The sequence below is a fragment of the Prinia subflava genome, chromosome 21, assembly GCF_021018805.1.
Source record: "Prinia subflava isolate CZ2003 ecotype Zambia chromosome 21, Cam_Psub_1.2, whole genome shotgun sequence".
Taxonomy (NCBI): domain Eukaryota; kingdom Metazoa; phylum Chordata; class Aves; order Passeriformes; family Cisticolidae; genus Prinia; species Prinia subflava.
The window spans coordinates 7,561,593-7,589,551 of record NC_086267.1 but is presented as its reverse complement, the minus strand read 5'-3'; the positions used below and the strand labels follow the sequence as shown (position 1 = coordinate 7,589,551).

Sequence of the window (27,959 nt, the reverse complement as noted above, 5' to 3'; positions counted from 1 at the left end):
TGTATTTTTTTGCACTGAATTTCCCTGTATTTTGTGAGCAGGGAATGGACAGCCAGCACCTCCCGGACGGTTCAATCCAGTCCAGGTGAAGCAGGAACCTGCGGAGGCCATGGGACCATCCTCTGCCACCAGTCAGGACCCCTTGCAGGAGCACAGCTTGGACCTGAGTGTCAAGGACCATGGGTGAGAGATGTGGGCATGCAGGCAGGCTCAACACTTCCCAGCATCAGGCTTTGGGAAATTTCCATATCTATAATTCAAGAGGACACAGCATGTTGGTGAAAGGCAGCTTAACAGTGGTTGAGTTGGACACCCCAAAACTGGAGGCGGGCAGGCTCACTCTGCTCCCCATTAAGTGTATGTTCTCCAGGTGGTCTTTTGGGCTCTCAGGCACCTACTGACTCCTCGACAAGAGCTTCACTTCATTGCTGATTGAAACTGCCCCAGTGCCACACCTCAGCACACTGTTAGCAGCAGCATTTACAGTGCTGTAATCTGTTGAATCAGGGCTAAGGGAAGCACATTCCAGAGAATCTGGCCACACCAAACAGCTGGGTGTCAGGCTAACTCCACTCTGGGTCTGGCATAGGCTGGTCTACAGTTGTGGTGATCGTTGTGCAGATGTGAATGCACCTATCTCAAAGAGTGTGTCCCACTTGCCCAGCATCTCTGCTGAGAGCAGGAGTGTTTGGGGATTGTGCTGTGTGGAAAAAGTGAAGAGGAACTGATCCTGGGGATACGTGAGCTCTACTTTGACTTTTATATCCATTCCTGTCCATACCTTATTTAAACAAGTCTCCCTTTGGGAGGCCAGCCCTTGGAGCCAACTGCAGAGATCCTACAGCTGCCTTTCAGTGCAGGATTGTGCCTTGCCTCCTTTACTGCCCAGGGGACCCCTGTCCCTGGCAGTATGAGCCTTCATCAACATCCCCCCTGCTTTTGTGATATTTTTTGATATTTCTGAAAGTTCTAATGGGATGAAAGGGTAAAACCCAGGGGAGGTCATGAGTTAACAAATGAAGTGTGATGGAGTGGACACTGGGGAAAGAGGTCTGGGCCATTTAGTCGTTGAAAGAACAAAATTCTGCAGACCTGGGACCCTCTTTTCTCCCTCTTGGCTATCACAAGTAAGGGAGTTTGGCCTGCCCAAGGGAGGGTTGGCATCATTCTTTTCCTCTGGATGTAGTAGGTGAGGAGTGAGGCAGCTTGAAGGGAGAAGGATTAATCTCAGTGCTCATAGTCCCTGTGCACATCTTAACTAAACCCTGTTGGTTTGTGTGTTTCAGTAATGAATCAAATGGCCACACAGTCTCAGCAAATTCATCTCTTTTATCCTCGCTTATGAATAAGGTAAGAGCCATCCATCAAACGCCTTTCATTCCCCCCACCAAGAGAAATTAAAGCTGCGATAGCGGGGAAGGGGGGGAAGAGATGTGTTTGTTTTTTAATGTTTTGCCTCTAATAAGATGAGTTTGTACCATTTAAATTTTGAGACCATTTTTCATCGGGTATAATTTCAGAGCCACTGCTTACGAATTAATTTAATGAACTGGCTGAAGAAATATATTGCCGCCTCTGACACCTTTTTTTTCCCATCTTTTCTAGACAGAGGCTCCAAAAGGTTTTTCTTTTCTTTTCTTTTCTTTTCTTTTCTTTTCTTTTCTTTTCTTTTCTTTTCTTTTCTTTTCTTTTCTTTTCTTTTCTTTTCTTTTCCGGGGGCTGGTTTGGTTGTTTGTTTGGGGGGGTTGTTTTGGTTTTGTTTTCAGAACTGGCAACTTCTCTCTCACTTTCCTTTTATAGTTACTCATTTTGTTTGCTTATTTAAAAACATTTTCCTTCATTGGGGAGGGAGAAAATAATCTGTTTTTATGAAAGAGAAGAAGAATTAGAAGTTTTGAAGCAAAATCATCAATTTTTCTGTCTTTCTGGTGTGAGTAATGGTATCTAACAGAGTCCCCTTTACTGTGTTCTAGAATATTTATTTTAGATAATGCAGTTTCTTTTTCCTTAGTTTTTCATTTAATTATACATCATATCAAATGTATATTTCTCTTTCACATGATAAATTCTACTGTACCAAGATTAATTTTGCAGCTGTAAATGACTGCAGTAGAGATCAGGGCACCCTTTGAGCCATACTTTAATATTCTGCTATGTGATAGGTTTTATAGGCATAACTATTGTCATCCCCTTGGCTGTGGGTGTTACATGTATCAAGGCCTCAAGAGAGGGCAAAATGACTTTGCCTTTTAATCTCCCACCTCCTTTCTTCCTTATCACTGTTTTCCTCTGTGTTGTTTAATTTCTGCATTTATCCTTATGTCGCTTTTCTCCTCCATTGGCTCTCTGTTACACTGGGGTTTTGATTTTCCCTTTTAAACTTAATTTCTTATTTGTTCTTTTGTATTGTCCCTTTAGTGTTTCCAAACATGCAGGTCTTTTTTAGTTCGCAAATGAATTTAGTTACTTTGCTCTCTGGGGTCATGAGTCATTCTGAAGATCCCAGATCAGGGAAATTCTCTTTCAATGGAGACTTCACATGAAAATCTCCAGGATAATATGTGAATTAAGTATATGTTTAGGAAAAAAGCATTTCTTTGTGTGCAGCCTAATATAAGGTTGTTTAAGTTGTGCAAAGCAAGTGTAGCACAGGTGCAAACTAGGAGTCAGCTTAAAGGACTGGGATTAAGAAATGAGATAAACCAGCAAGGAGAAGAACCCACTGTGTGTGTGGTTGATGGAACCAATTCCAAGACTAAAGATTGCAGAGTCAAGCTCAATCTGCTCAGGAAGACATCACACTTGCTTCTTCCTCTTGCTGCTCACAATTTCTGTCCATTGGGAAATCCTTCATTTTTTTTCTAGGAAAAAGAGCCCTTTACAGGCATGGAATTACCAGTGGGAACACATGACCTGAATTTCTGACTCCAGCCATAAAGAGTTGCAGTCTCCACATAGCAGCAGGGGCTTTACCTTCAGGGGGCATTAAGAGAGCCTCAAATAACCAGGATTCCTGTAGCCTATTGCAGTTTATTTAGGGGGCTGTCAGGCTTAATTAACTGATATTTATAAAGGGCTTCTAGACCCTCAAGTGGGTGGAGTTTCCTGTGCATGTATTGGGCCCAATCCTGCATTTTATTCATGTTGTGAATTTTGCTGTTGTTAGTGGAGGTAATTGAGAGCACAACTGAGAAAGAAAGAGTCTGGAAAATTGTGCATTTATTCTGAAAGAAAATTTTCCATCTAGTCAGGCTTAAGTAACTTCATTTTTCTGTCCTGCACATCATACACCTGGATCTCTAAACCTTCTCTGTGTAGATTCTATTTGAAGCCTTTCATGCAATGCAGGTTGAGTCCAAGTCCTGCTTTGTAGAGGATGTGTTCATTTAGCACAGAAAAGTGACATGATTTTATTATTGAAGTTAATAAGAATTTTCCAGGAACTTGAGACAGAATTTTTCCCCAGTTGAATGAAACCCTCACGCTTTAGTCACTTTAAAGGAGGGAGACGTCCTTGTGGCTGGGATAAGATGACTGAATAAACTAGTTTACCAGTTCTACCACCAGCAATTTGTAGGAGCTACACAGGGCTATTCCTGATGAAGCCCACACGCCTTTTCCACAGTCAAATAGGAGATGTCTCTCTTCACCTCAGTTTCCTCATGGATAAATAGACATGATGCTTCATTACTTTAACAAGATCCATGAATAAATATTCAATGGGCACCTGAGTGCTCTATGCTGATTGGGTGAAAGAAGCAGAAGAGTGAGCTGTTACTAACTTTTGCTGATGCAGTTGGAGTAGCCTGCAGAGACGTTTTGTCTTTTAATCTTTGAAGACACTGCTCTCTGTGGGACAGTTCTGAGGGTGGCCGTGTCTGTGTGCTGGGCTTGATGCAGTGTCTGTGTTCTTGTTCCAGATGTCCAAGACCAGTGCCAGCCTTGGCAACCTGCTGAACATTAAGACAGAAGGCGAAGGCAGCCAGGCTGGGGCTGGGGAGCCAACCCAGTACTTGGGCAAGGCGGTGAAGGCACTTGTCCAGGAGAAGCTCTCTGAGCCGTGGAAGATGTACCTGCGCCGGTAAGGAGAGCATGGAACTGGGAGCAGAGGAGAGGGAAACGCGCTTCCTTTGCAAAGTGTCTGACCCACTGGCTTACCCTGAACACAGAGTTCTGTTGAATGTAAAGGCCTAATTCTGTCAGACATTGATCTCCTGGAGCACGTTTAGCCCTTGGTTGTACCCACCTGCACCAGGTGTTAATGGCTGGTAAGAAATACCCGGCCATGTAGAATTTTTTTGCAAAGGGATCTTAAGAAGCAAATACAAGCACAGATCTTCATGTAGTTCTGTTATCCTGGACTTCACCTTGGGCTCCTCCTTATGACCCTGTTGAGCAAGTCCAGGGGACCCGGTGCAGCCGCTCTCTTAGCGCTGGACCTGTGTGAGACCATGGCCAGTTACTACACACAGGTCATTGGAGCCTTGACGTGCTTCCTGTGGCATTTCAACTGAAACAAAACAAGTTCTGTGGGTGTAGAGGCACGGGAATAAGGAAAAGGTTATGGGAGCTGGGATGTTTTCTGCTGCTTTTGTTGTAGAAAAGGAGACTCAGAAAGAAAACGGAGCAGATACAAGGCTCACCCACGTACAGACACATGCACACACATGCCCAGACAGACACATGCTTGGAGCGCACACAGATACACCCAGGCAGACACGTAGGTTTGTGCTCTGACAAAGAGAATCACCTGCAAATGCCAGTGCATGCTTTGTAAATCACAGGCTTTAACAGAGAAGACTAGAAAATCTTCTCATCCATCAGCCCCTAGCTGGTGTGTGATCCTTCCCTGCAGTCCATTTGCATTTTGTCCAGTCTGGCTGTAATTCTGCCAGGCAGTGTGGCTATTTGCTTGTCTCTGGGAGCATTATTCTACCACCTAGTAGGTTTCAAGGTCACACCTTTTTCTGGTGTATGCTGCCCGAATTCCACTTTTTGTAGTTTTGTTGCAGCTCTGTTTATTTTCCCTTGAACCACAGCAGATCATCCCTCTCTGCAGCTGGAGTTCAGCCCCTTCAGATAGTCACAAACTTTGAGCATTCCATTTAACCAGGCTTACTTGCTTCCTTTAATCTGACTCTGGATTACTCCCTTCTGCCTGCGGGTCCTGTTGCTTTCCTGTTGTTCCCTAGATGGTGCAGAATTGCCCCCCTCCCAACAGAACAAGCTTCCTGCCCCAAACAGGCAGCTCGTAATTTGTTTGTATCTATACAAAGTAATGTGTAGGACCGTGTTTATTATCCTCTGTGACACAGAATTGTTTTTAATGTTGTTTAGTGAGTCCTCAATGTATGAAACACCCCCCACGCCCAGGTGTACTTGTCTGTTTCCAAACATGATTCTTCTGTTCTGAACCTTCTCCCTTGTCTTGCCAAACCTCTCTGTGCTCCTTTTCTCAACTGGTATTGCCACCTCCTCCCAGTTTAGTATCTTTGTGAATTTTATAAACACACTGTTTACTCCTAGATTACTAATTAAGATGTTAAGTAAACTCAGACTAACCCAAGTCCTCCTCTCAGCACTCAAACGATGCCTCCTCCTCCCAGCTCAGTGTGGTGCTGGTTGTCATCAGCCTTTGTTTATGGTCCCTCAGCCAGTTTCAAGCCATGAGGTGGCATTTCATCCAGGCCAATTTGAATTAATTCTAAGCATATGCAAGACTGAATCAAATGCTTTACTAAAATCCAAATATATTGCATCCCTTCATCCACTAATTTTGTAATTCTATCAAAAAAAGCAATTAAATTTGTCTGGCAAGATTTATTCTTTATAATCCTGATGCTGTTTATTGCTCAGGGTTCCTTTATCCTCTAGATATTTAATGATTTTCTCCTCCCTCTTAATATTTGTTCCATTACTTTACTGAAAGGAGAAGTTAAGGCCAGAGGTATGATAATTGTAGAAGATGACTTGTCTTTTTTTTTCCCCTCAAAGAACCAGTACCTTGACTGTTTAATTTCTTTTTTTTTTTCCACTTATGTAGTACCTCCCACTTCTCTATGGCTTAAAAACCAGCAAATGGTAATGTAATCAGTTTGGGAGTTAATTTCCATAGCACTTTGGGACATACATCATCCAGACTGACTGATTTGTGCAGTTTTGTATTTTTTGAATGAGTCCATTTATCTGCTCTTCTAGAAGGTCTTCCCTACATCCCAAATTCTCTGCTTTGTCTTTAGTTTTCTCATCCAAAGCAAATTTTACAATGCGGCCATTTTTGATTCATCACCTCCCTTTTTGTGGGAGGCCTTCTTTCTAGGTTCAACATTTCTTGTCTCTGGTAAAACAGCCCCTTCAGTCTGCAATAATGTGGTTTCTTCTCTCTTACCCCACAATTACTTTCCTTCCTCTTCTCCCTGCAAGCCATAACAGACAGCACATGTTGTATATCCACAGACCTTCCTTCTCCAGTACAAGTTTTTTCTCTTTCCTTTACCCTCCCATTGGTGAGAGGTCCCTCCTGGGACCATAGAGGCTGCTGTTTGTTTCTTGCTTTCCTGCTCATCAGAGCAACTGTAGTTTGTTGTACCTTAATTATGCAAGATTCCCTTGTTAAGTTTCAAATCCTTCCTGCCAGTGTTTCTTACTTGTTTTCTTGGTTCCCTGTGATTCTGGAGTTTCCTTAACTTATTAAGTCCCAAGAATCTCAGCAGTGGGTGAGCAGTGACACCACTCTGAGCTGGTTTTGCCCTCTTGGCCATTTGCTCTGAGATAACACAAGACATTTCTTGGGCAGTGTGGTGGGTTTTGCTCTGGGGTTTGCATGGCAGGGTTGTTGTTCTGTACATCAGGAATGGTGCTGTGCAGTATTTCTGCAGTACAGGCTGTAACTGCTGCTTAGATAAAGCTTCTTGTCTCCCATCTGGGAGATACCCTCCTGTCCAGGGCAGGGGGTGGGTGGTTTCTGGATCTAGGTTCCCTGGAATGACTGTTGTTTGTGGGAATGCTAGCAGTGTTGAAAAACACAGAAAAAGATGTCTATTCCAACTCCACTTCTCTCTTGGGGCCTTTGCTAAGATGTCTGCTTGTTTCTTGTGGCCAGGTTTGGCACCAAGGATTTCTGCGATGCCCAGTGTGACTTTCTCCATAAAGTGCATTTCCACTGTGTGGTGGAGGAGTGCGGGGCCCTCTTCAGCACCCTGGATGGAGCCATCAAGCACGCCAAGTAAGCAGGAGAGAGGAGGCCTGGGAAGCTTGTGAGAGCTCTGCAACGCACACTGCAGTTCAAGACCACCCCAGGCTCCTTTTAAAGGGAATGGAATATCCAAGTAAAGAAAGGGTAGGGCCTTCAGTGGCCATTCACGTGCCTGAGCCTGAGGGGAAGGAGATGTTGCAAATTTTAAGACAGATCTGCTAGCACAGTTGGTTTCTCCTGTTGGATGGTTCTCTGTGGTTCACTGCAGGAAATAACTGGCTCCTCCCAACAGCCCTGGGAAGCTGCCCCACAGCTGATCTCAGAGACTGCAGTGATTCTAGGGTTGCTCTAATTTTAACATGGTTTGGTACCTGTCTCCACCCATCTTAATGATTTCCCTTCTCTTCATAGATGGTTTAGGAGGGCCCTAAATCTTATCTCAAAGTCTCTAGAGCCCCTTTTAGGATTTATCCACACCAATTTGTTTACAGGCTCCTGCCACATTCTTGTTGATGTTTAATCAAATTACATGAAATGGTCAAGAATTTATGTCTGAATTAGTATCATATTTTGCAGTTTTCACTTCCGAACTGAAGGTGGAACTGTGAAAAGCAACTCTGAGTGTCCCTTCTCAACTGCTGCTGAGAATAAGGCTTCACTGGCCCCTTCGTCACCATCTGCTGCTTCTGCCACCGTGGCCAGTGCTCCTGCGCTTGACATGCCCACTCCAAATCCAGCTGCTATGCCCTCTGCTCCCACACTACTTGCTTGGAAGCAGCTGGCTTCAACCATACCCCAGATGCCTCAGATCCCAGCAACAGTGCCTAACCTGGCAGCTTCACCCTTGGCAACGACTTCCCTGGAGAATGCCAAGCCTCAGGTCAAACCTGGATTTCTCCAGTTCCAGGAGAAGTAAGTTTTTGTTGCTGTTATCTTCCCCAGCCTTGCAGTGCTCTCTGTACCTCTCCTCAGAGCTGCAATACTACACTTCTGCTCACCCACTGAGAAAACTCTCTAAAAGTACTCTGGGCTTGACCTCACAGAAAATTTACTTCTGTAAAATCTAGGAAATACTTTAAGAATTTTGAGTGCATTTGAGAGCACTTTTAGGCATGAGTTTAGAAGATAAATAAACTTGGTGATCTATCACTGATCCCTGTTTTATCCCTGGAGAGAGCTGTGCAGAAATACAGGTATCTTTGCAGTATGTTTGACAATGAAGGGTTATTGGGTCAGAAATCCATGGACTGAGTTGGGGGCAGAAGGTACCAAACCTATTCAGCTGATGAGAGGGGCAGTGCTGGTTTTGTCACTGGCATCCTGCCGTGGCCACACCCAAGAGTTGTGTTTCCTTTGAACTTTAAATTGGAAAAGTGGCCCTGAAAGACTACAGAACCCACCATGCACTGCTGTGTTCTGATAATCCTAATCAAGAAAGTGCAGTAGCTGGGTGGAATTGCAGTAATGTTGCCAGCTTCAATTTCCTTGAAGAGGAAGGTGGCTATGGGAAATCTGTGAGCCATGTTTGGAACAGAGGCTTCAGCTTGGGCTCCCCTTGAATTAAATCTTGGCAAAGAAACAAAGTGTGAAATGAGTGAAGGTGATGATTGGATTTTGGATGTATTCCAGTGATCCCTGCTTGGCAACAGACTGCAAGTATGCCAACAAATTCCACTTCCACTGTCTCTTTGGGAACTGCAAGTATGTGTGCAAAACCTCTGGAAAAGCAGAATCCCACTGCCTGGACCACATCAACCCCAACAATAATCTGGTGAATGTGCGAGACCAGTTTGCTTACTACTCCCTGCAGTGTCTCTGTCCAAACCAGGTAAGAGCCAGTCCAGAGTAGTGTTCTGGCAGGACTGGGGAGAAGGAGATGAAGGATCAGGTAGACTGACTCCCCAGCAGGAAGTCAGGCTGTGTGTGGCTTTCTTGGTGTTACTACAGAACCATGGAAATCATAATTACGTGGTCTGGAAAAACATTTGGTTTCTATCAAATAGGAAATCATTGATGCTTTTGTGTTTCTTTTACTTGGGTGAAGTGGACAAAGGAATGAGAATAATCTGAGAGACACAAAATGAAATAGAATAAAAATTTGTGGTGAATCTGCACTGAATCCAGGGAAAGCCATGAGTAAGGTTTGGGATGTTTCAGTGCAGAATAGTGTATTACAGAGTACACGATAGCAATGTAAAAAGGCTCGAGAGGGAACAAGGTGCATGGCAGGTTGTAGAAGATAAAATGGGATCTGGAGTATCTGTGCAGGCCCTTGTGACAGCTCAGAAGGGACACCATTAGTAGCAGGCAGTTGGGAGTGCATTTGTTTCAGACGTGCCTAAAGCACCATGCCTGTGTGCTCCCCTCCAGCACTGTGAATTCCGGATGCGAGGGCATTACCACTGTCTGCGTCCTGGCTGCTACTTCGTGACTAACATCACCACCAAACTGCCCTGGCACGTGAAAAAACATGAGAAGGCAGAGAGAAGGGCAGCAAACGGCTTCAAGTATTTTACCAAGCGGGAAGAATGTGGCAGACTAGGTGAGTTTTTTTCCATTCCTCATGTGGTGTGTCCCACGTCCAGGCCAAGAATGCCATAAGTTAGAACCTGCAAGTTATGCTTAAGAAGTATTTGGTCATTAAATCACTAAACAAGAAAGGCAACAAAACATAAAGCAGTTCCTGGTCTGTCTGGTTGAACCATGTTTTCACAAATAGACCCAAGGTAAATGAATAAAAACTGTACTTATAGAGAATTGTGCAAATGAATTTGTCTGGACATACAGCTTCCTCTTTTTTCTTCTTTTTATCTAATTGTCAAAGCTTTTTTTTTTTTTTTTTTTTTTTTAGTGTTTGTTTTCATACTTTGTAGTCTTTTAGACCTACTGCTTGTGTTGGGTGAAATTTAAGGGTGCTCTTAGGAGGATTTTTTTTTCTTAATCAGTGCTAGTGCAGCATGTTGAAAGTCAAATGGCAAATAAGACCCAGTCTTCCTGATCACTCCTGTTTGGAACAAAGGCTGGGACCAAACGAGGTTCAGAATAACACCTCTAGGTGCTGTTCCTTCCCACTACAGGAAAACAGCCACAGTAGCCAGAGAAAAACTTTTCAGCTTTGAGTACATCAAGAATTTGTACCCAAATGGAAGTTTGTTTGTGGTAACCAGGGTAACGAGTGTCAACACACCACAGCCAGTACCTACCCAGGTCCTATTCACACACAGCAGTAGATTCAGCAGTTGCTGTTATTTACTCACCCTTTGGTGTTTCAGGTGATAGCAGGGGCTAGACAAAGCAGGACAGTGATACTCGACACCAGCCCACAGGGATGCCCTGGCAACGGGCGAGCCCTCACCTGCCCTCGGTGGCAGCGTTCCAGTCCTGCAGCACTCTTTGTCCCCGGTCCCAGAGCCCAGGGATGGGGAGGCTGGGCGGGGTGGGGAAAGTGGGACCTAAACAAACACACTCTTGGCCTGCAAGTGAAACACTGGCTGTCAGCTCCACATGAGCTGGTGAGTCAGAAGCTGCAGCCTTTGCATGTGTCAGCAGCGTTTGGTTTGGGAGGGATGGGGTACATGCATCCAGCAGTAGCTACATTTGCCTGTAGGCTGGCCCTGCTGTGCAGTAGACACACATTTAGCCAGCACCCTGCATTTGCCTACATAGAGGCAGTGTGATGGGATGGTGTAGGTGTGTATGGTTTTACCAACATGTGGATTTGTTTCTACATCTGTGTACGTCCCTGGGGTTTATGTTGTATATTTATAAATAGCAGATGGAGAAAGCACTGGCCTGTTTCAAGGGCTGTGAGTGTTTGTGAACAAACACACACGAGAGATTTTTTTTCAATGTATGTTTCTGTGTGTATAATTATGTAAGTATGTATGATTGGGGAGAGAGAGGTGAAACATATATAAGTAAAGGTGGATGGATGAAGATAGATAAGTAAAAGTGGGCATGTCTGTAGGTCTCTGTGTATCTGAGGGTATGGCCAAGAGAGGATGGGAAACAGCAGATCCTGATCACTGATGTAGCTGTGTTTGAACTACAAGCCATTGTTTATCAGCTCTGCAGTGTGGCTGTTTGTTAATGATATGTGCCTGCCTGGCACACGTGGAGCAGAACGTGTGAAGTGCTGTATGCCAGAACCCATATGAATTGCTTCTTCAGTAGCTGTCTCTGTTACACAACAGTTTTGGAGTGGCAGTAAACACTTCCTGGCTCATTCCTGTTTGACCAGAGCACACACACTATCCAGAGCTAGAGCTTCTATGAGACTGATTTTTCTGAGAGCACAGTTAGAGGGGGGAAAAAAAGAAAAAGAACTTTTCATTTCTTATCTAATTATGAGCATGTATTTTGATTGTAGCTTCTGTGATACAGCTAAATGTCCTGGTTTTGTTCTTCTGTAAAAGAAAAGGCTCTAGCTAAGACTGAAGAGCGTTAGGCACTACTAGATGTAACGGCAATGTTCCTTCCTTTATAATGGCACAGAGGCACAGGACTAGGCTCAGACTCATGTCTTAGATCTCTGTACACTGTAATCCTCCCTTGCAGTTGCTCAGCAGGCTGTAGATCGTGGGTTTGGGTTTTTTTCATTCAAGACTGTTCCTGAATAACCCATGACCACTGATAATGTTCAGAAATCTATCAGAAATCCACATGGGCAGCAGCCCTGTCCTGTCCAATCATCTCCCCTCTGGTCCTGCTCCGTCTTGGTACCTTCATGTGCAACATAAAATGGTTTTTGTGCCTGCAGGTTGCAAATACAACCAGGTGAACAGCCACTTCCACTGCATTCGAGAGGGTTGCCAGTTCTCCTTCCTGCTCAAGCACCAAATGACATCCCATGCCAGGAAGCACATGAGAAGGATGCTGGGGAAGAACTTTGATCGTGTTCCTTCTCAGGTAAGTCCTTGTGTTGAAGCTGTAGATCCACATGCAGTGTTGGCACTGACATGACTCAGGCATGAGTCCAGCATCTGACTGCAGCAGGACCTGCACAGTGAGGGGGCAATGCCAACATTAACACCTCCTCTTTGTGAATGCATCGGAATCCACACACCAGGATGCTGGTGCCAAGATTAACACTCCCAGCTCCTGAGTGCAGCACAATTCACATACCAGGATGCGTGTGCCAGGTTTAATGCTCTGAGCTCCTAGCACAGGAGGATTCATGTTGCTGGCCCCAGTGCCATGGGTTCCACTCAGAAGCACGTGCCAGCTATCCCTCATGATCTGTGGCAGAGGGAGATAAACGTGCAGACAGATGGTTTTGGTCCTGATATCTTGCTTTTGGTATGAAAGTCCCCGTCTTGTTTTCCTGCTGCAGGTTATTGGCCACACTCCAAGAAATGAAAATCTCCCCCAGGTTGGCAGCATGGCACCCAGCCCAGCCTCATCAGGAACCCCAGCTTCCTTTCAGGGACCCCCAAGCATGATGGACACTGAAACAGAGGAGTACATGGATTACACTGGCTGTAGCCCTGGGGCTATCTCCTCTGAATCTTCCAATATGGACCGCAGCTGCTCCAGCACTCCAGTGGGCAATGAAAGTACATCAGCAGGTAAGGGAAAAGGGTGTGTGTGAAATGAATCATCAGTTGCCTGTTCTCCTGGGAGATAAACTCGTAAAAAGAGGCCAAGGGACAGTTGCACCTTAAAATACACTGTGCCAACTTCAGTAGTGCCTCTCCAGTAGCTGGGAGAAGAGGTCCATCAAAATATACACCTCGAGCATCCAGGAACTAGCAGCATACCTTTTGCCTCCCATGAAGAGAGGTTTTTATCCTGGGTCTTGGAATTGCATCTATTTTAATTGCTAATTAAAAAAAAAAAAGACTAGAAAAAAGAGAGCTGTGAGCCGCTTCTGTACTTGGCATTTCCTCTGGTACCTCTCTGTATTTCCTCAAGCAGCATCCGAAGTCAGGCACTTTACTGCAGTGGTGAAGTACAACAGCAGATACAACATACACAGGGGATGAAACCTATCACATCTTCAGAAAGCAGCATCTAAACGCAGCTCACTGAACTCCCTTCCTCACCCAAAAGCTCTTGTTCCACTGTGCAGCTGCACACAGCAGACCCCCTTCATCCCCTCTTTTGGGAAGTGAGTTCCCGCCCTGTTTGCCAGGATCATGCAGAGCCATCTCCCCCTCCCTGCATTACAGAGTCAGATTGTCAGGAGTCAGATACCTGGTGGGAATTCTGCCATCATATAGTGATGACCAGGGATCTCTCAGCTTTCCTTCCCAGGGTTAGGTGGGATATTCTGCATAGCTGCCCCAGTTTGCGTTAATTCCATACACATTTTCGTGGTTTTCTTTCCCATCCCAGATAAAGGCCATCACAGCACAGTCATGTTTTAGGAGTGCTGCTGGGTCATGGCACTGGCCCCACAGCATTATGGCACCTCCAGAGGGTTCTGGTGGGGCAGAGGTTCCAGGCACTCTCTTCTGTGTCCGTAGTGGCCCAAGTGTCAGGAAGTGCCCCCACTGCTCTCCAGGTAGGGAGCAGCTCCACCCACCCCAAGTGCTGGAGCACCCTTACAGCTGTTAACTGAAGCAGGCAGTAATCTACAGATGAACCAGGACCAGAATGACCAAATGAATCCAGAATTCCTGCCTGACAGCTGGTGTCTCTTCCCCCATACCATAAAGCCACCTTACATTCTGCAAGGACAACTCTCCTCTTCCTGGTGCTGTCAATTCCTCACCTTCTGTTTCTTCTCTGTTGCAGTTCTGTTCCATACATTTGTGAATGTATTTTCCATTTTCATCATATTGCTTCTGCTCTTGGGTTCTCATTTCAGTTCTTTTGTTTCTTGTTTTGTTTTGTTTGGGGTTTTTTGTATATTTTTTTTTGTTTGTTTGTTTGGTTTTATTGTTTTTTCTTTTCTTTTTTTTTCTGCTTTTTTTCTCTCCACATTCTCCAGGCTGCCTGGTTCCTTCTACTGCTACTGCTGCCGCCGATGATGCAACCCACCCTGCACCACAACCTCCACCACCATCTCTGCCTCCATCTTTCTCACAAGCCCTGCTTAGGTCTCCCCTTCCCACCCTCCCCTATCTCTTCTCTCCGTCTTGTCTCTCGTACTCCTTGCTCAGTGCCACTCTGGGAGCCAGCAGAGGCATTGTCATGCCTGCCGCCAGCACCGCTGGGTTTTCGCCCATCGTTGCCACTCCAACTCCAGTAAAAAGTGACGTTCCCTTAGTGCAGGATGCAGCAGGTAACACTTCTTTGCTTTCTCTCCATGTCCTGTGCCCAGCTCTGTCCCCACTCACCCTGCCCGTGTTTTCTCTCTGCACCTTTGGGTCAGTAGAGCAGCAAAGGTCACTCTGTGCCTTATCAAATGTTTTCCAAGGGCCCATCCATGCCTGCTCCTTCTCCTTGCTGACACAGTAACCACAGCCAAAGGGAAACAAACCACAGCAAATCAATTCACATTTGGATGGATAACTGAGAGCAATTGCCACCAATTCCTAACTATGAGAAAAACCTAACCAAATCCACAGTTAAAATGCAATTTCAGTGTCTTGGTAACCTCAAAGTGACCACAGAGCAAACTTTGTTCATGTGGCATTAATGGGACTTGGGCTTCTTGGTGAGATCTTCCAGGCCACCCAAGCCAGTGCCTGCCATAGTGTGCTGCACACATCTCAGCAGGTGAATGTCTGATGAGGTACCCAGGTCCTGTGTTACAATTGATCTTGCAAACTTCATATGAAGCCACAAAGTTCAGGAGTGCCTTCCCAGGATGAGGAATGAAGTACAGGCAGTGTCACATCATCAGACAGGTCGAGCTGTTTCTCACACTCGTTATTTATATCTGCTCTAATCAGCTGCAGAAAATACAGATAGATTTCAGTTTTAAGCTGCCATGATCCCATGTGTGACTAAGATCAGAGGTGTCTCAGGCTGGATATTCTCATTCCATCTGGGAATGGCTTTTAGGGTGTGTCTCATTTTTTGGCTTCTTTTCCCAACTCCTAGCTCTTTTCTAGTTAATTAAGGACATCTTTGTGCTTAAAGTTCCCACTTATGAGGCTTCTGGCAGCCTATAAATGTCCCAGTCATTCTTCCTGCCAGTTTTAGTAATACGTAAATCCAAGATCAATGGTTGGGAGTACGGCTGGAGGATCAACTTCCCAGGTTTCCAACTACAGTTCATAGGTTTTTCTCAAGGGACTTGGCAGGAGAAGGATCCTTGCCTTGTCCAGAGGAGTGTGCGCCAATTAACAAAATTCACAAGAAACTCTGTCTCTGCTTCTTTTTTAACTGAATTGCATGCAGCCTGAAACGTTTTAACCTTGTGCTGTGCTTCCTCTAATCAAATATTTTTAAGTGTCTTTTGTTTTTGCTATAATTTGGTGAATGCTGACAGTATTAGTGGTTAAAGAATTAAGCTTATGGAAAACACCACTGAGATTTGGTGGGGATCACATCCATTGAGGCTTGTAATCTTCCACAGGGTGCAGGGACTGAACACTGGCAAAAGAGGAGAGTGCACCAAGGTGTCATCTCTCTCCATTATGCCCTTACTCCAAAACTTTGCCTCTATGAGGAAACAGAATTTGTTTTCAACTAAAATTTTAAGCACATCTGTTTCAACTATTTTAAAAACTGTGCAGATACAGAGTTTTAAACAGGTAAAATTTAAATTCTACTTATTTCCCATCCAGAGCCTTTTCTCCAAAATGGGTTATCCCATATTCCCGTCCAAAGACAGACAATATGAGCATTTATTAATTAATGCTAAGGAACTTGATGGTTTGGAAAAAAAAATTAAATTTAAATTTTGTTAAAAGGAGTTAATCTGGACAGCAGCAACTTGTCCAGGCACCACTGCACTTACATGAGTTGGCTGGGAGTGAAGAACTGAATTTTACAATACCAGATGTTTAGGGGGGAGCAGAGAGTAAATTGGTCACAGATTCTGTAGTTAAGAGCCTGCCAATTTCAAATCTCCAGTGACAGAAAGTTATTCTTTCACTGGTAGCTGGTTAAATCAGCCTTAGCGTGCAGTTTCCACCATGTCACTCAGATGGTCTCACCATGGAATGACCTAAGCTGGTGTCCAGAGTCTGAGCACAAGAGCCATTAATTAACAAATGGTGTAGAAAAACCTTTTGATCTTTGCTTATCCCACAAACTGTACAGCCCAGCCGTGTGGGAGGGGAGGCTCCCGCCACCTCTCCCATTGGCTTGTGAGGGAGGTTTCCTTCAGTGGTCACCACCTTCTCTTGGAGGGAGGTTCCTGAGCAGTCATCACCTGTAATATCTGTGCACCTGCAGAAAGGAAGGAATTCTGCACCACTCTGTCCCTTCAGTGTCCCAGGCAAGGATGCAGACTGCTCTGGGTTCTCAAGCCCCACGCACTGTGTGTCACAAATTGTGCCCCTTTTAAGAAGATGGCAGTTTCAGCAGCAAGAGAGTAAAAAAAACCAGTATGTCTTAGTTGCAAGCAATAATTTCTAATTACACTCACAGTTCTGCACCTGGTGAGAAATTCTTGCCTCTAGCCTTGTCTGTGCTGCATGTTGATACTGGAGATTGTGGGTTGGTTCTGGAAACAGCAAGCAGAGAGGAAAATAAGTTAATAGACACATTGAGGTCGAGTCCTTGATGTCAGTGTGATCCTAGGGGACATGAGCACTAGCCAGTTATGCTGGCCCTGTGAATCAAAGTCGAAGATAGATGAGGGATCTTTATTTATACTAGGGGCACCGTGGAATTTTTGAAACCCAAGGGAACGCTGCAGAACTGGTATTTTCTCTCAGAGTCCACTGGCTAGTGATGATGAGAATTAGCCCCATTGAACATCTGTCCATCTGTCTTTCTAAGTGCACTCATTGTGATATGTGGGCTCATTACAGTGAGGGATGTTGCAGTCTCCTGGCCAAAGTCCATCCTGTTTCTATAAATTCCACCCTCTCCCATTGCAGTTTTAATCACGCATGGGATCTTCCTTCACTTCCTGCCTGTCCTTGGCAACTGTAGTGTATTACAAGAGCTTGGGCAGGGGAAAACAGTGCTTTTAACACACTGCAACTCTTTTTACCACCCTAGTGAACTGCAGTAAGACACCTCAGTCCCTGAACTGGAACAAGGCAGCTCCTCTCTATTAAAGCCTGATTTGAGGAAAATGGGACTAGAGATTAACTAAGAAGCAAGAGAAACTGTGAAGGTAGCAAACCAGAGAAGCAACAGTTAACATTTGTACAAGATCAGGTTTGCCAGAGCAGCAATCACAGACAAGGCAGGATATGCTGGAAATTGAGGAAGTGATGTCCAGCAGGCATCAGCTGGGCCACGATGTGAGCTCAGGCTCACTTGGAGCTCGAGGGACGAGCTGTGGGGTGGGAACAGTTGCAGCGTTGTCTTGGCAAACACAGAGCTTGCCAGGATGGCTGGGAAATGGAGAGACCTGGCTGTCAGCAACACCGCTCTGCGCTTTCTCTCCTCAGGGAACACCATCACTATGCCAACTGCCTCGGGGGCCAAAAAGCGTTTCTGGATTATTGAGGACATGTCCCCATTTGGCAAGCGCCGCAAGACCGCGTCCTCACGCAAGATGCTGGATGAGGGGATGATGCTGGAGGGGTTCCGGCGCTATGACCTCTACGAGGACTGCAAGGACTCCAGCTGCCAGTTCTCTCTCAAGGTTACCCACTACCACTGCACTCGGGAGAACTGTGGCTACAAGTTCTGTGGCCGTACCCACATGTATAAGCACGCCCAGCACCACGACCGTGTCGACAACCTGGTATTGGATGATTTCAAACGCTTCAAGTCCTCACTGAGTTGTAACTTCCCAGACTGTCAGTTCTCTGGCAATAGCACACACTTCCACTGTCTGCGCTGCGGCTTCCGCTGCACTGACAGCACCAAGGTGACAGCCCACCGCAAGCACCACGGCAAGCAGGACGTCATCAGCGCCGCCGGCTTCTGCCAGTTCAGCTCCAGCGTGGACTGCGAGGTGCCTGACTGCAAGTACAAACTCAAATGCTCCCACTTCCACTGCACCTACCCTGGCTGCAAGCACACAGTGGTGGGGATGTCACAGATGGACTCTCACAAGCGCAAACACGAGAAGCAGGAGCGAGGGGAGCTGCCTGCCATCTCTCCCGGCCCCGAGGGCCTTGCCCACTCCACTCTTGAGTACGATATCCAGAACTCTTCCATCAACCTGGACAGTTCCCTCAACCTCAGCACTGACAACAACAGCTCCCTCTTCTTCCTGCAGAACGCTGCTGGGGTGGGACTCAGTGACTCCCTGGACCTCAGCAAGAAGCAGGCAGAAGTGACCGAGGGCCCGTCCCCCAGCAGAGCCGGGGGCGCGCCACAGGAGAGGAGCGCGGGGGCACCTGGCTCTGGTGATGTGGAGGATGAGGATGACTCTTCTCAAGAGGATGAAGAGGACGATGAGGAGGAGATGAATGAAGAAGAGGAGGATGATGAAGAGGAGGATGACGATGATGATGAGGAGGAGGATGAGGAGGAGGAAGACCTGAACACAGATTCTGAAGAATCGCTGCCAGACCCTGAAGGCCTGGCCACTAAAGAAGATGGAGAACCAGAGGAGGGTGCTTCTTCCACAGACCATGGAGATGCTTCCAGGCCACAGGGCGAGCCAGCCCTCACTCCAGCCCCACCTCCTGCCCCTGCTTCAGCTCCGGCTGCTGCCTCAGCCTCCACCGTGGCTCCAGCAGCTTCTCCTTAATCCTAGAGACAGCGACGGCAGTGGTTTGGTTTTTCTCTTACACAGAATTATTACGAGGACCCCGTATGAGGCAAGAACAAAGATGGGGATGGCAAATGAAAAACAAACTCTGTGCCACAAATGAGAGAGAGGAAGGAAGGAAACCCCTGCTCCTCCCCAGGCCCCAGGAGAGATTGGTTCGCAGCAGGACTGGTGCTGCATCACTCCATTCTACAGATCCCGGAACAAGGGAGCAGGATGCAGCAAAAAATACCCTTTATAGGGACATGAACCCTGAGGGTACCCACTGCTTTTCCTTGCTCCCTGCACGGTGCGTGGGGCCTGTGCCCATCTGGGGACCCTTTTTCATGGGTGGGGCTCTATCCCCCCAGTTTTCTTTCTGGGTTTTATTTTTCTATGTTTTCAGTTGTATGATAATAATAATAATCTCCACTTCTTGGAGGGGGGGTGGGTGGGAACAAGAGGTAATGAATTTTACAAATATATATTTGTGTGTGTGTCTCTCTATATAATGTACACACACACACACATATATAAAATTAAAGGAATTGGTGTCACAAAGACAAGTAGCTCAGCTTTTGCCAGTGGGAAGGAGGGGGTGAGGAGTGTGCTCTCTCTCTCCACCCTTCCCCCTTCTTTCTCCAGCATTAAATGGCATCAGACAGCCAGGGTGGGAGTGGGTATTTATTGTCACATAAATGAGGATGCATTAATGAATGAGCAGGGGTGGGAATGGGAGACTCCTCTGTTCTTCCAGATCCTTTTTACTGTTAATGATAATAATTTTGAATGCTATTTATATTGTAAAACTTTATCAGTCTACACTTTCTCTGTAGGACACCTCTCCTCATCCCTGCTGTTCTGACTGTAGGGATTTAGCTGAAGTAACCTGGGAAGAGCACAGCAGGCAGTTTAAAGGGTCTGTCACACTGGAGGACTGGGGTTACTCCGCCATCCAGTTCCATCTCATCCCAACTCCTGGGTGCTTCCTCTCTGCGGAGGGTGAGGCGTTTTTGTGGTGCTTCAGTATCCCCATCTCAGGAGGCTGTGAGCTGCCCCTGCCCCATGGTGCAGCACAGGAGCATCCTGGTCACTAAAACTGCCTTGAGAAAGGGCCCTGCTCTGCCCCAGGCAGTCAGACCAGGACAGGGGCCGGTCCCAGGCCCTGGTCCCAGCCCTGTGCTGCAGACACGCCGGTCCGTGATGGACACAGCTCTCAGGTGACGCTGGCAGGGCACGCCCTGGGCCTGCTGGGGTGTCCTGCTCAGCTCTGGGGAGGGACACAGCCCTGCTCTGCAGCAGGACCTACTGCCTCATCCTGGGTTTGGCACTTACAGACCCTGCTGCAGCCCCACAGCCCAGAGACTGTAAGTGCTGGGGAGGTGCCCCCTAAGAATTGCTGCAGGTCTGGGCCATCCTGGCATACTTGGACAGGTAGGGCTGAGGGCTTGGGCACTGCATAAGCAATTGCAACTGCACTGTGTTGAGACCTGCCACCTCCAGCAGCTTGGGCTCTGCCCTGGTTCCGAGCTCTCCCCTGCTATCTTTTCCTGGCCTGCTCTGGGAGCACACACTACAGGACACTGTCCCAGGCTCTGGCAGGTGTGACAGTTTGACCCCAAATCCTTGAGCCCAAAAGGGCTTGTCTACACACCAGGGCACCAGAAGGACTTGTATGAATTAATTGTGATAGTTATTTTGGTGCCAGTTTTAATATATACCAGATTGTTCTGAGCTTTGTCCTTTTTTAAAAAAAAAAAAATCTTTTTTTATACCATGCAGGCACCCTCTCCCCTCCTCAGCTCTAAGGGATCCCTAAGATTTGTTTTCACCCTGAACAGATAAAGGCCCCATGAAGTTTAGGTTGCTAATTTTTTTTGTTATTTCCCTAAGGAACTGGTGCAGATCAGGTCTGATTTATAAACAAGCAGTTCAGCTGTGTAAATGTGGGGACAGAATGTTCAGCTAATGTTTCAAAAGGAAAGGAAAAAAAAAGTTGTACAGTATTTTTCCTGTAAAGGTTATTACTATATATAGAACAAAAGAGAAACCACCAATGCCAAGGGGTGGAGGGGGAGGTGTCACCTGCCTTCTGGATAGCCCTTACATATGGTTAGTTTTGTGCAATTTTTTTTCTCCTTTTTTTTTCTCTCTTTTTTTTCCTTTTTTTTTTTTTTTTTCTTTTTTTTTTCTTTTTTTTCTTTTTTTTCTCTCTTTCAATGTAGTGTATGTTTATAGGGGTGGCAGGGGAGGGGGGGCCTTAATGCTGTGGTTTGAGGCTGACTTCACACTCCCAGCACTGACCAGACCTGCACGATTCCGAACTCTAACTTGAATTTTGTAGAGATGAAACAAATGAAAACAAATGACATATTATCACTAGTTTGTAGTTTATTTAATTCTTTGGAGTTCTTTTCCTCTATCAGCTATTTGTGTGGCTTTTATTTTTATAGGGATTTTTTGTTGTTGTTGTTTGTTTGTTTTTTGTTTTGTTTGATATATCCCCTGCCCTCAGCTGTGTGTTTCCTAGCACAACCCCATTCTTGAATAGAATGAAGCTCACTGTCCTTGGGCAGAATGATGAAATGATGCCCTGGAATTTCTCAAAATGGGATGGGGAAAAAAGATTTTATTTTACTAGCATTTGCTGCAGGTTCTTTACTTGTACATTTTCCCTGTGTTCAGCTACTTAGATAGTATGGTGATGGGCTCCAGGAGGAATCCTTAGATTAACACAAGCCACATCTTGCAAAGCAGATGTGATTATTTTGTACCGCCAAAATCAACAGGATCTCTGTCAGTGACTGTGGGAGCAGGACCAAGCCCTCCTGGGAGCGTGTCCTGCCCGGGCACACGGAGCTGGTGCTTCCTTGGGCCACTCGTGTCCCTGCTCTGGCAGCTGGAGCCTGCACTGTGACAGCTTTGCCTCTGTCACAGCTCCCCGGGCTGAGTGGCTGCACACGCTGGGGAAGGCAGAAGTGTGGAGGAAGGGGAGGAGATGGGGCAGGGGGCCCATCCCGGGGCCAGCTGCCCCCTGTGAACTCATCCCGTGGGGCTGAGTGTGCCGGCAGGGCCCACGTTTATCTATGCACACCATTTTGTCCCCCCAGGCATCCAACTTCTCCCTGACATCTCAGCCCTTCTCCCAGACTTCTGTCACCTCTTCTCTAGGAGCCGGCGCGGGGAATGAGGGTTCTTTCCCAACAGGCTCCTGCTAAAGGTGGCCCCTGAGCAGGGCCTGGCCCTGTCCTTCTCCCAGTCCCGTTCCTGTAACTCTCACACTGTCTCTGTTTGCAACAACAACAAAAGAAAGTTGAACCTGACTTTTTATTCTGCCATGTTCAGGCTTTAATTCAGCAAAACCCTTAAGCAGATGACTCTGAGTGGGCCCAGGTTTAAGCTCGAGCTTAAGTGCTTTTTCTGAACAAGGGCCTCAACAGCCCAACGACCCCATCAGAGCAGGTGGTTTGTCTTTGCAAGCTCTCATATCAATGGGACTGTCTAAAGAATGACCAGAGAAAGAGGGAGATTCAACTGGCTCCGTAAGGAGGGGAAAGAGGAGAGAGGGAATGAACCTATTTTGTCCAAAACAAGATAAAAACCAAACAAAATAAACCTTGAGATGGACCCTCCTGATTCTACTACCATTCACTGCTGAAGAGCAAAAAAAAAAAAAACAAAAAACAAAAAAACTTGACTAGATTGTTCATTCTAGCCACAAACTCAACTGGATTAAAGTCTGCGTGGAAGGAATTTTGTAAAGAAAAAAAAATTTCAAAAAAATTTTCCAATGTAGCAAAAAAAGCAACTTTAAAAAACAAAAATTAAAAAAAGACAATGAGGGAGGATTCTAGCCTTTTGTAATATCCATATTGCACACTAGGACTATAAGCCATTGCTAGCTCATTTTGAATTTTAAATGTGTAATTTTATTTTGTTTTGTTGTTGTTTTTTTTCTTTCCATGGGGGAGGGGGGGAAATAAATGCTTGAACCACCAATGCTCTTTTTAATGTTTTATAAATATGTATGTGTATATATATAAATATAAAAATAATATGTATGCACATATATATGTGTGTGTGTATATATCTATATGTATATACATATATATAGATATATAGATATATATATAGGTTTTGAGACAAAAATGCAGAAAGTGAAAAAAAACACCCTAAACAGGATGGTGTGCTCTGATTTACTTGAATCTGGTCTCTTCAGCACCTGCATTATTAAGAACTGAATATTTTTCCACTTGAATTTAGTGCTATTAGAAATTTAATATATGTGTTTTATTTATTTGATTTTTTTTTGCATGACTGATGCAAGGTTTGACATTTTCACTCAATAAAAACTGGAAAAAAAAAAACCCAAAGTTTTAAGTGATCAAGTTGTCTTCTTGCTTGAGGAGGTGGTTTATGTTGGTAAGAGTTTGGAGCAGGTGGGGTGTTTGGAAACCCCAGAAGCCCTGGAGCATTCACTGCTGCAGCTCCAGCTCTCTGGTGGGAGGTGGCGCAGGAATTCTCTCGGGTGTTCAGGTTTCCCAGCAGCCCTGAGGTTTTCTCTAAGTTGCCATCAGGGCCCTTCACAGACACCATGAGAGCATGAGCTCATGCTCACAGTTCCACAACTTGCTAGGTGGGACATGGAATTAGAAATGTGACTGTTCACATTTTGCCTTTTCCCCTCCAAGCCCTGGGTGCTGGATTGGGGTCCGGGGTGGAACTGTTGGGCTGTAATCCCCCAAAGCCTTTTGGTGACAATCCAAGCTCCAAATCAACATGTGTTTGACTGTCCCTCAGACAAGAGATGAGCAAGAATGAAATGTCCTGTCTGCATGGAAGGGGTGAGGAGCAGAAAATCAACTCATCCCTACTAAAATGCTGAAATCCACATACTTTTGACAGAACTTAGCAAGAACACAAAGCTGCATGCCAGGCACCCAAAATCCAAGAGCCAGCATTCCTACCTGGCTGCTCTGTAGCTTTTTCCTGCTGCAGTAACCTGTGCACACCCTGCAGTGAGTTGCCTTTTCTCAGTGGGACTCCGACTGGACTTCATAAAGGAATGACTCTCTCACATAAAAGTTGTGAGAGAAGCTGCAAGTTGAACAAAGTCACACTTTTCCTTTCGTTCCAAACCCTTGCAGGTGTGACAGTGCAGTCTTGCACCCACAGCCCTGCAACCACTGCCCCTGCACCCGGTGAGCAGAGCAGGCTGTCCTCGCCCCAGTCCTGCTCCTGCCCGCGACGTGCCCCAGGCCCATCCTCGCTGAGGAGGGATGGCCAACAGAGGCAGCTTCCCTTCTTCCTTTTACTCTTTTATGGCAGGAAAACTCTTAAACAAACAAATGAAGAAACACTGAGGATTTAAGTAAACATCTGAAGATTAATCTGACAGGCTGACAGAGCTGTTCCCTGCCCCCTCCCCTCCCTTCCCACAGGGCAGCAGCCCCTGCCCTGAGCCCCCGCTGTTGCTGGCACCCCACAGACCCTCCCTGGGATCCCAGGACACCGCCAGGCTCTGCCTGAATGCCAGAGCTCTGCGATTGACACCCGGAATTGGGCACAAAAGGGACACTTTTGGTCTGTGGCCAGAGCCAGACAGCCCTCGGAGGGGAGCAAGTGCCTTCACTCAGTGGCCTCAGGCGCTTCCCCTGCAAGTTACACCTTGGGAAGAGCCAGCTGTGCCCACAAGACAGCAGGGGTCAACTCCGGCCTGTGGCTGAGGCACCGACCCTCCCTGCTGTGCCCAGGCCACTCACACAGCACAGGCTGCAGCCCCTCCACATCCCCTCCCCACAGCACAAGGGGGGACACCCGCTGCCAGGGGCATCCACCACACTTCCCCATTTTCCCCCTATTTTACACAGATTAGCAGGTTCTGCCTGCAGTTTTTAGAGTCGGGGGCAAAAAGGAGGCAAGAAAGAGATGCAGTAGTGGGATATTCCAATTCCAGGCTGCACCAGGCGTGTTCTGGCAAACGGAAGAGCCTGTGAAGCAAGAGGGAGACCCAGGCTCCATCTCACACCCAAAACCTGTCACTGCTGCCATGGAAGTGCTGATATTGCTGCAAAAAAGCAGGCAGGTAAGCAGGCAAACAGGCACGCAGAGATGGGACCTGCTGTTGACAGTGAAGGGGGAAGAAAGCAAGGAATAATTCATCTGTACAGGAAAGCTGCAGCATTTATCACCCAGGCCGTAGTGCATGCACCAAGTTGAAACTGCTTAAGTTAAATAAATCTGCTCAAAGAGATGGAAGAATTTGCTCTGCTTTAATTAAATCAGTTAAAGAAATTAATTTTTACTGTAGCTGCGCACACACGAAGCCTCAGTGGTAGCTGTAGAAGCAGAGGTATAAAGTTGGAAGAAGTCTGTGAAGTGTTGGAAAGAGCATGAGGAGATAGGAGGGAAGGTGAAAGGTAGACACGAGCAGGATGCTGCACAGAACAGCCTTGCCCAGCAAAGGGACTGAGACATAGCCAAGCAGCCTGACAAAGTGACAGGCAGAGAAAGAAAAACAGGCAACAAACAAGCCAGTTGTACTTCTCGGTCCTCTGAATCGGCCCCACCCAGCCAATCACCTTCTCACACAGGAGACACAGTCCCAAAGAAAAGTGTTTAACCTAAACCAATGAAAAATACAGTGTCACCCTCCTATTCCTCTTCAAGCTGTTCTTGCAGCCAGCATCATAAAATTTCTCTCATTATTTGCACAAACATAGAAAAAACAAAATAAAATCCTGAAGGATGAATTCCTTCAGCAGATGCAGAAAAGGAGGGCTTGGTACAAAAACAGGGTGTTGTTCTAGGAGGCTCCATACTGTAAGTAATCCCTGAGCAGTCCTTGCAAAGCATTTGGGGAGATTTTTAGCCTGAAAGACACTTTACAGAAATAAATTGTAATTGAGTTTTAATAATCTTCCCCTTTTCAGAAAGGGCCTGACAGATGCTGCCTAGTGCTCACTTCTGCCCCATTTCAAATATTTTTACCTTATTTGGATGAAATATATTATTTTTCTAAAGAAAGGAGGTTGGGTTTTGGTCTTTTTTTTTTTTTTCAAAGAGATGGTTTTCCCTTCGTCCAGCTGGTGCCTTTATTAGGTTAGTGCTTGCTCCCTTTTGGGGATGGGATTGTTTTTTTTCCCTGATCTGGGACAGACCATGCCAGCCCCTCAGTCTAAAAGTGTGCAGCTTGTACTGCACAGCAAGTGGAGAAGTCAGGCCCTGATCTCCATCTTCCCTCTTCCCTGATACTGCAAATCTCACCCTAAGTACATTTCCATTTTTTAATATTCTTTTTAAAAGCGTAAGAAGTGGTGAGAGCCACCCTTTCACTAGCATAACACATGGACACGGCTCCAAAGGTGCCTATCCAGGCTGACTCCTGGGGAAGCAGCATAGGCTGGGGATAAGACAATAAAAGGGAAAAAGAAGAAAGCTAGCAGCTCTCTTCTGCACACATGGGTAAATAATTTGCCTTGTTTTACTTTCCAGCACCCCTTCATTTACATTTCTAATCCTTGGAGATCAAGCCTTTCTTTTGCTTTCCACTTGCATAGCACCCAATGGTATGAGAGGGCTGGAAAACTCACAGCTCAAGGTCACCATCAGTTTTTGGTGTGCAGGTTCACCAACCACAAACAATTTGTGCTTAACACAAAGCCCCATCACACAGAAAGGACCTTCCCAAGCTTCCTGTGTCAAAGCCCTAGCATACACTTAGATCTCCACAGCCTGCTGCTGAAGGGCTTAATCAAGCATGGAGACCTTGACTTTAACAAAACAGGTTTGCAACAGAATGCTGCTCTGGAGCTGCTGCCCAAGCCTTTGTTTTCCCCAAGCGTGGTGCTGCCCCAGCACAGGAGAAGCAAGGAGCCTCTGCTCCTGCAGCAAGTCCTGCAAATGCCAGCAGTGGAGCAGACACCACCTGGGCTTTTCCACGCTCCAACTCCGACATACACCACACTTTTTTACACCAGCACACACCAGGATGGACCTTCTGGAAGGTTTCTTCCTCCCCTCTACCGAAGCCAAAATTAAGAGAGAACAGTTATAAAAGAGTGCTTACTTGCCAGAAGAACCCGAGTTGCAGCAAGGAAAAGGCAGATCCAACTGCGTGTCTCAGAGCAGGCTGAGGTGCTGGGCAGCTCCTCACTCACCTGCACAGCCTCAGGGCCAAGTGGCCACAGCTGGGTGATGGCCAGAAAAGGGCTGGGCTCTCACTCCAGGGCACGGAGTTCATGGGGCTGGGGGTTGTACAAGCTGCAGGATCTGCACATCTGTTTCCCAAAGGTGGCTTTCTCAGCAACCTGTCTGTGTCACAGCTCTGTGTCTGTCAGCCAGTATTTACCATCATCACGTGTGAAATCCAAGGCACACTTACAAGTAAAATACTTTGCAAAGTCATCCTCTTCCTTCTGACCTCAAACATTTTGGTTTGTTTGGTTATGTCACCAACACATAAAAGACAGTAAGATTCTTCCTGCTTTTGACAAAGATGCACATTGCACCACTTTGGCACATCTGAGGGTAAAGGAGGTTGGAGGGAGATGATCAGGAATCATCTCTCTTAACCCTTTCCCCCTTTTGAGTAGCCCACATTTCTCTTGCAGCTATTGAAAAGGGAGCTTTTATATTCTGAAATAACTGGGAAGTACCAGTCTGATATTGTTTCCTCTAGGAGAAAGAACAGGGTCACAGGAGTTGACTGAAATGTGTCCAGATGCCACTGTCCAGAGGAAGCTCCCTTCATCTGCTTTTTATATGCTATTAAGGACCTATAGAAACCATGTTAGGAACCCACTAAACTCAGCCCTCTGGTCTGTTATTCTTCTTCCTGTTTAAAACAATAAAAATACACAGTAAAACAGCAGTAGAATAAGCCGGGAACTGCTGCTGCTGTCTCATTCTGCAGATAAAACATTCTCTACCTGGTCAACTTCAGTTAATAAGATGCCATTGACAGTGCCAACAGGCCAGTGAGGCAAGCATTTCACAGGACAGATGAGCTAAGAAGTTTGTTTCTAGGAAAAAAATAGAAGA

The 27,959-nt window shown here is 46.1% G+C and overlaps 1 protein-coding gene and 1 long non-coding RNA gene across 9 annotated transcripts in view; one reads left to right on the top strand and one right to left on the bottom strand.

Annotated features, from left to right (window-relative positions):
• Window positions 1-23,301, top strand: part of CASZ1 (castor zinc finger 1) — a 197,714-nt gene extending 174,413 nt beyond the window's left edge. For 6 of the 7 annotated variants that reach the window (XM_063417280.1, XM_063417283.1, XM_063417281.1 and 3 more), the window contains 10 exons: window positions 42-183; window positions 1,287-1,350; window positions 3,921-4,081; window positions 7,103-7,225; window positions 7,772-8,107; window positions 8,825-9,023; window positions 9,566-9,737; window positions 11,955-12,103; window positions 12,528-12,762; window positions 17,662-23,301. In XM_063417280.1, the coding sequence (XP_063273350.1) occupies window positions 42-183; window positions 1,287-1,350; window positions 3,921-4,081; window positions 7,103-7,225; window positions 7,772-8,107; window positions 8,825-9,023; window positions 9,566-9,737; window positions 11,955-12,103; window positions 12,528-12,762; window positions 17,662-18,917 (2,837 nt within the window). In that variant the 3' untranslated portion in view covers window positions 18,918-23,301. Of the gene's footprint in view, window positions 1-41; window positions 184-1,286; window positions 1,351-3,920; window positions 4,082-7,102; window positions 7,226-7,771; window positions 8,112-8,824; window positions 9,024-9,565; window positions 9,738-11,954; window positions 12,104-12,527; window positions 12,763-17,661 lie in introns of those variants that run through there. The other variant, XM_063417285.1, reaches the window with a different exon arrangement.
• On the bottom strand, window positions 123-27,261 carry LOC134560860 (uncharacterized). Of its 2 annotated transcripts, none has more exons than XR_010082812.1 (3): window positions 26,986-27,261; window positions 16,683-16,760; window positions 123-250 (listed from the first exon to the last, which is right to left on the bottom strand). It is a non-coding gene; the product is annotated as an uncharacterized LOC134560860 (long non-coding RNA). The 2 variants fall into 2 exon arrangements; XR_010082813.1 differs by lacking the exon at window positions 123-250 and adding an exon at window positions 13,978-15,036.
• Between the last annotated feature and the right edge of the window lie 698 nt (window positions 27,262-27,959).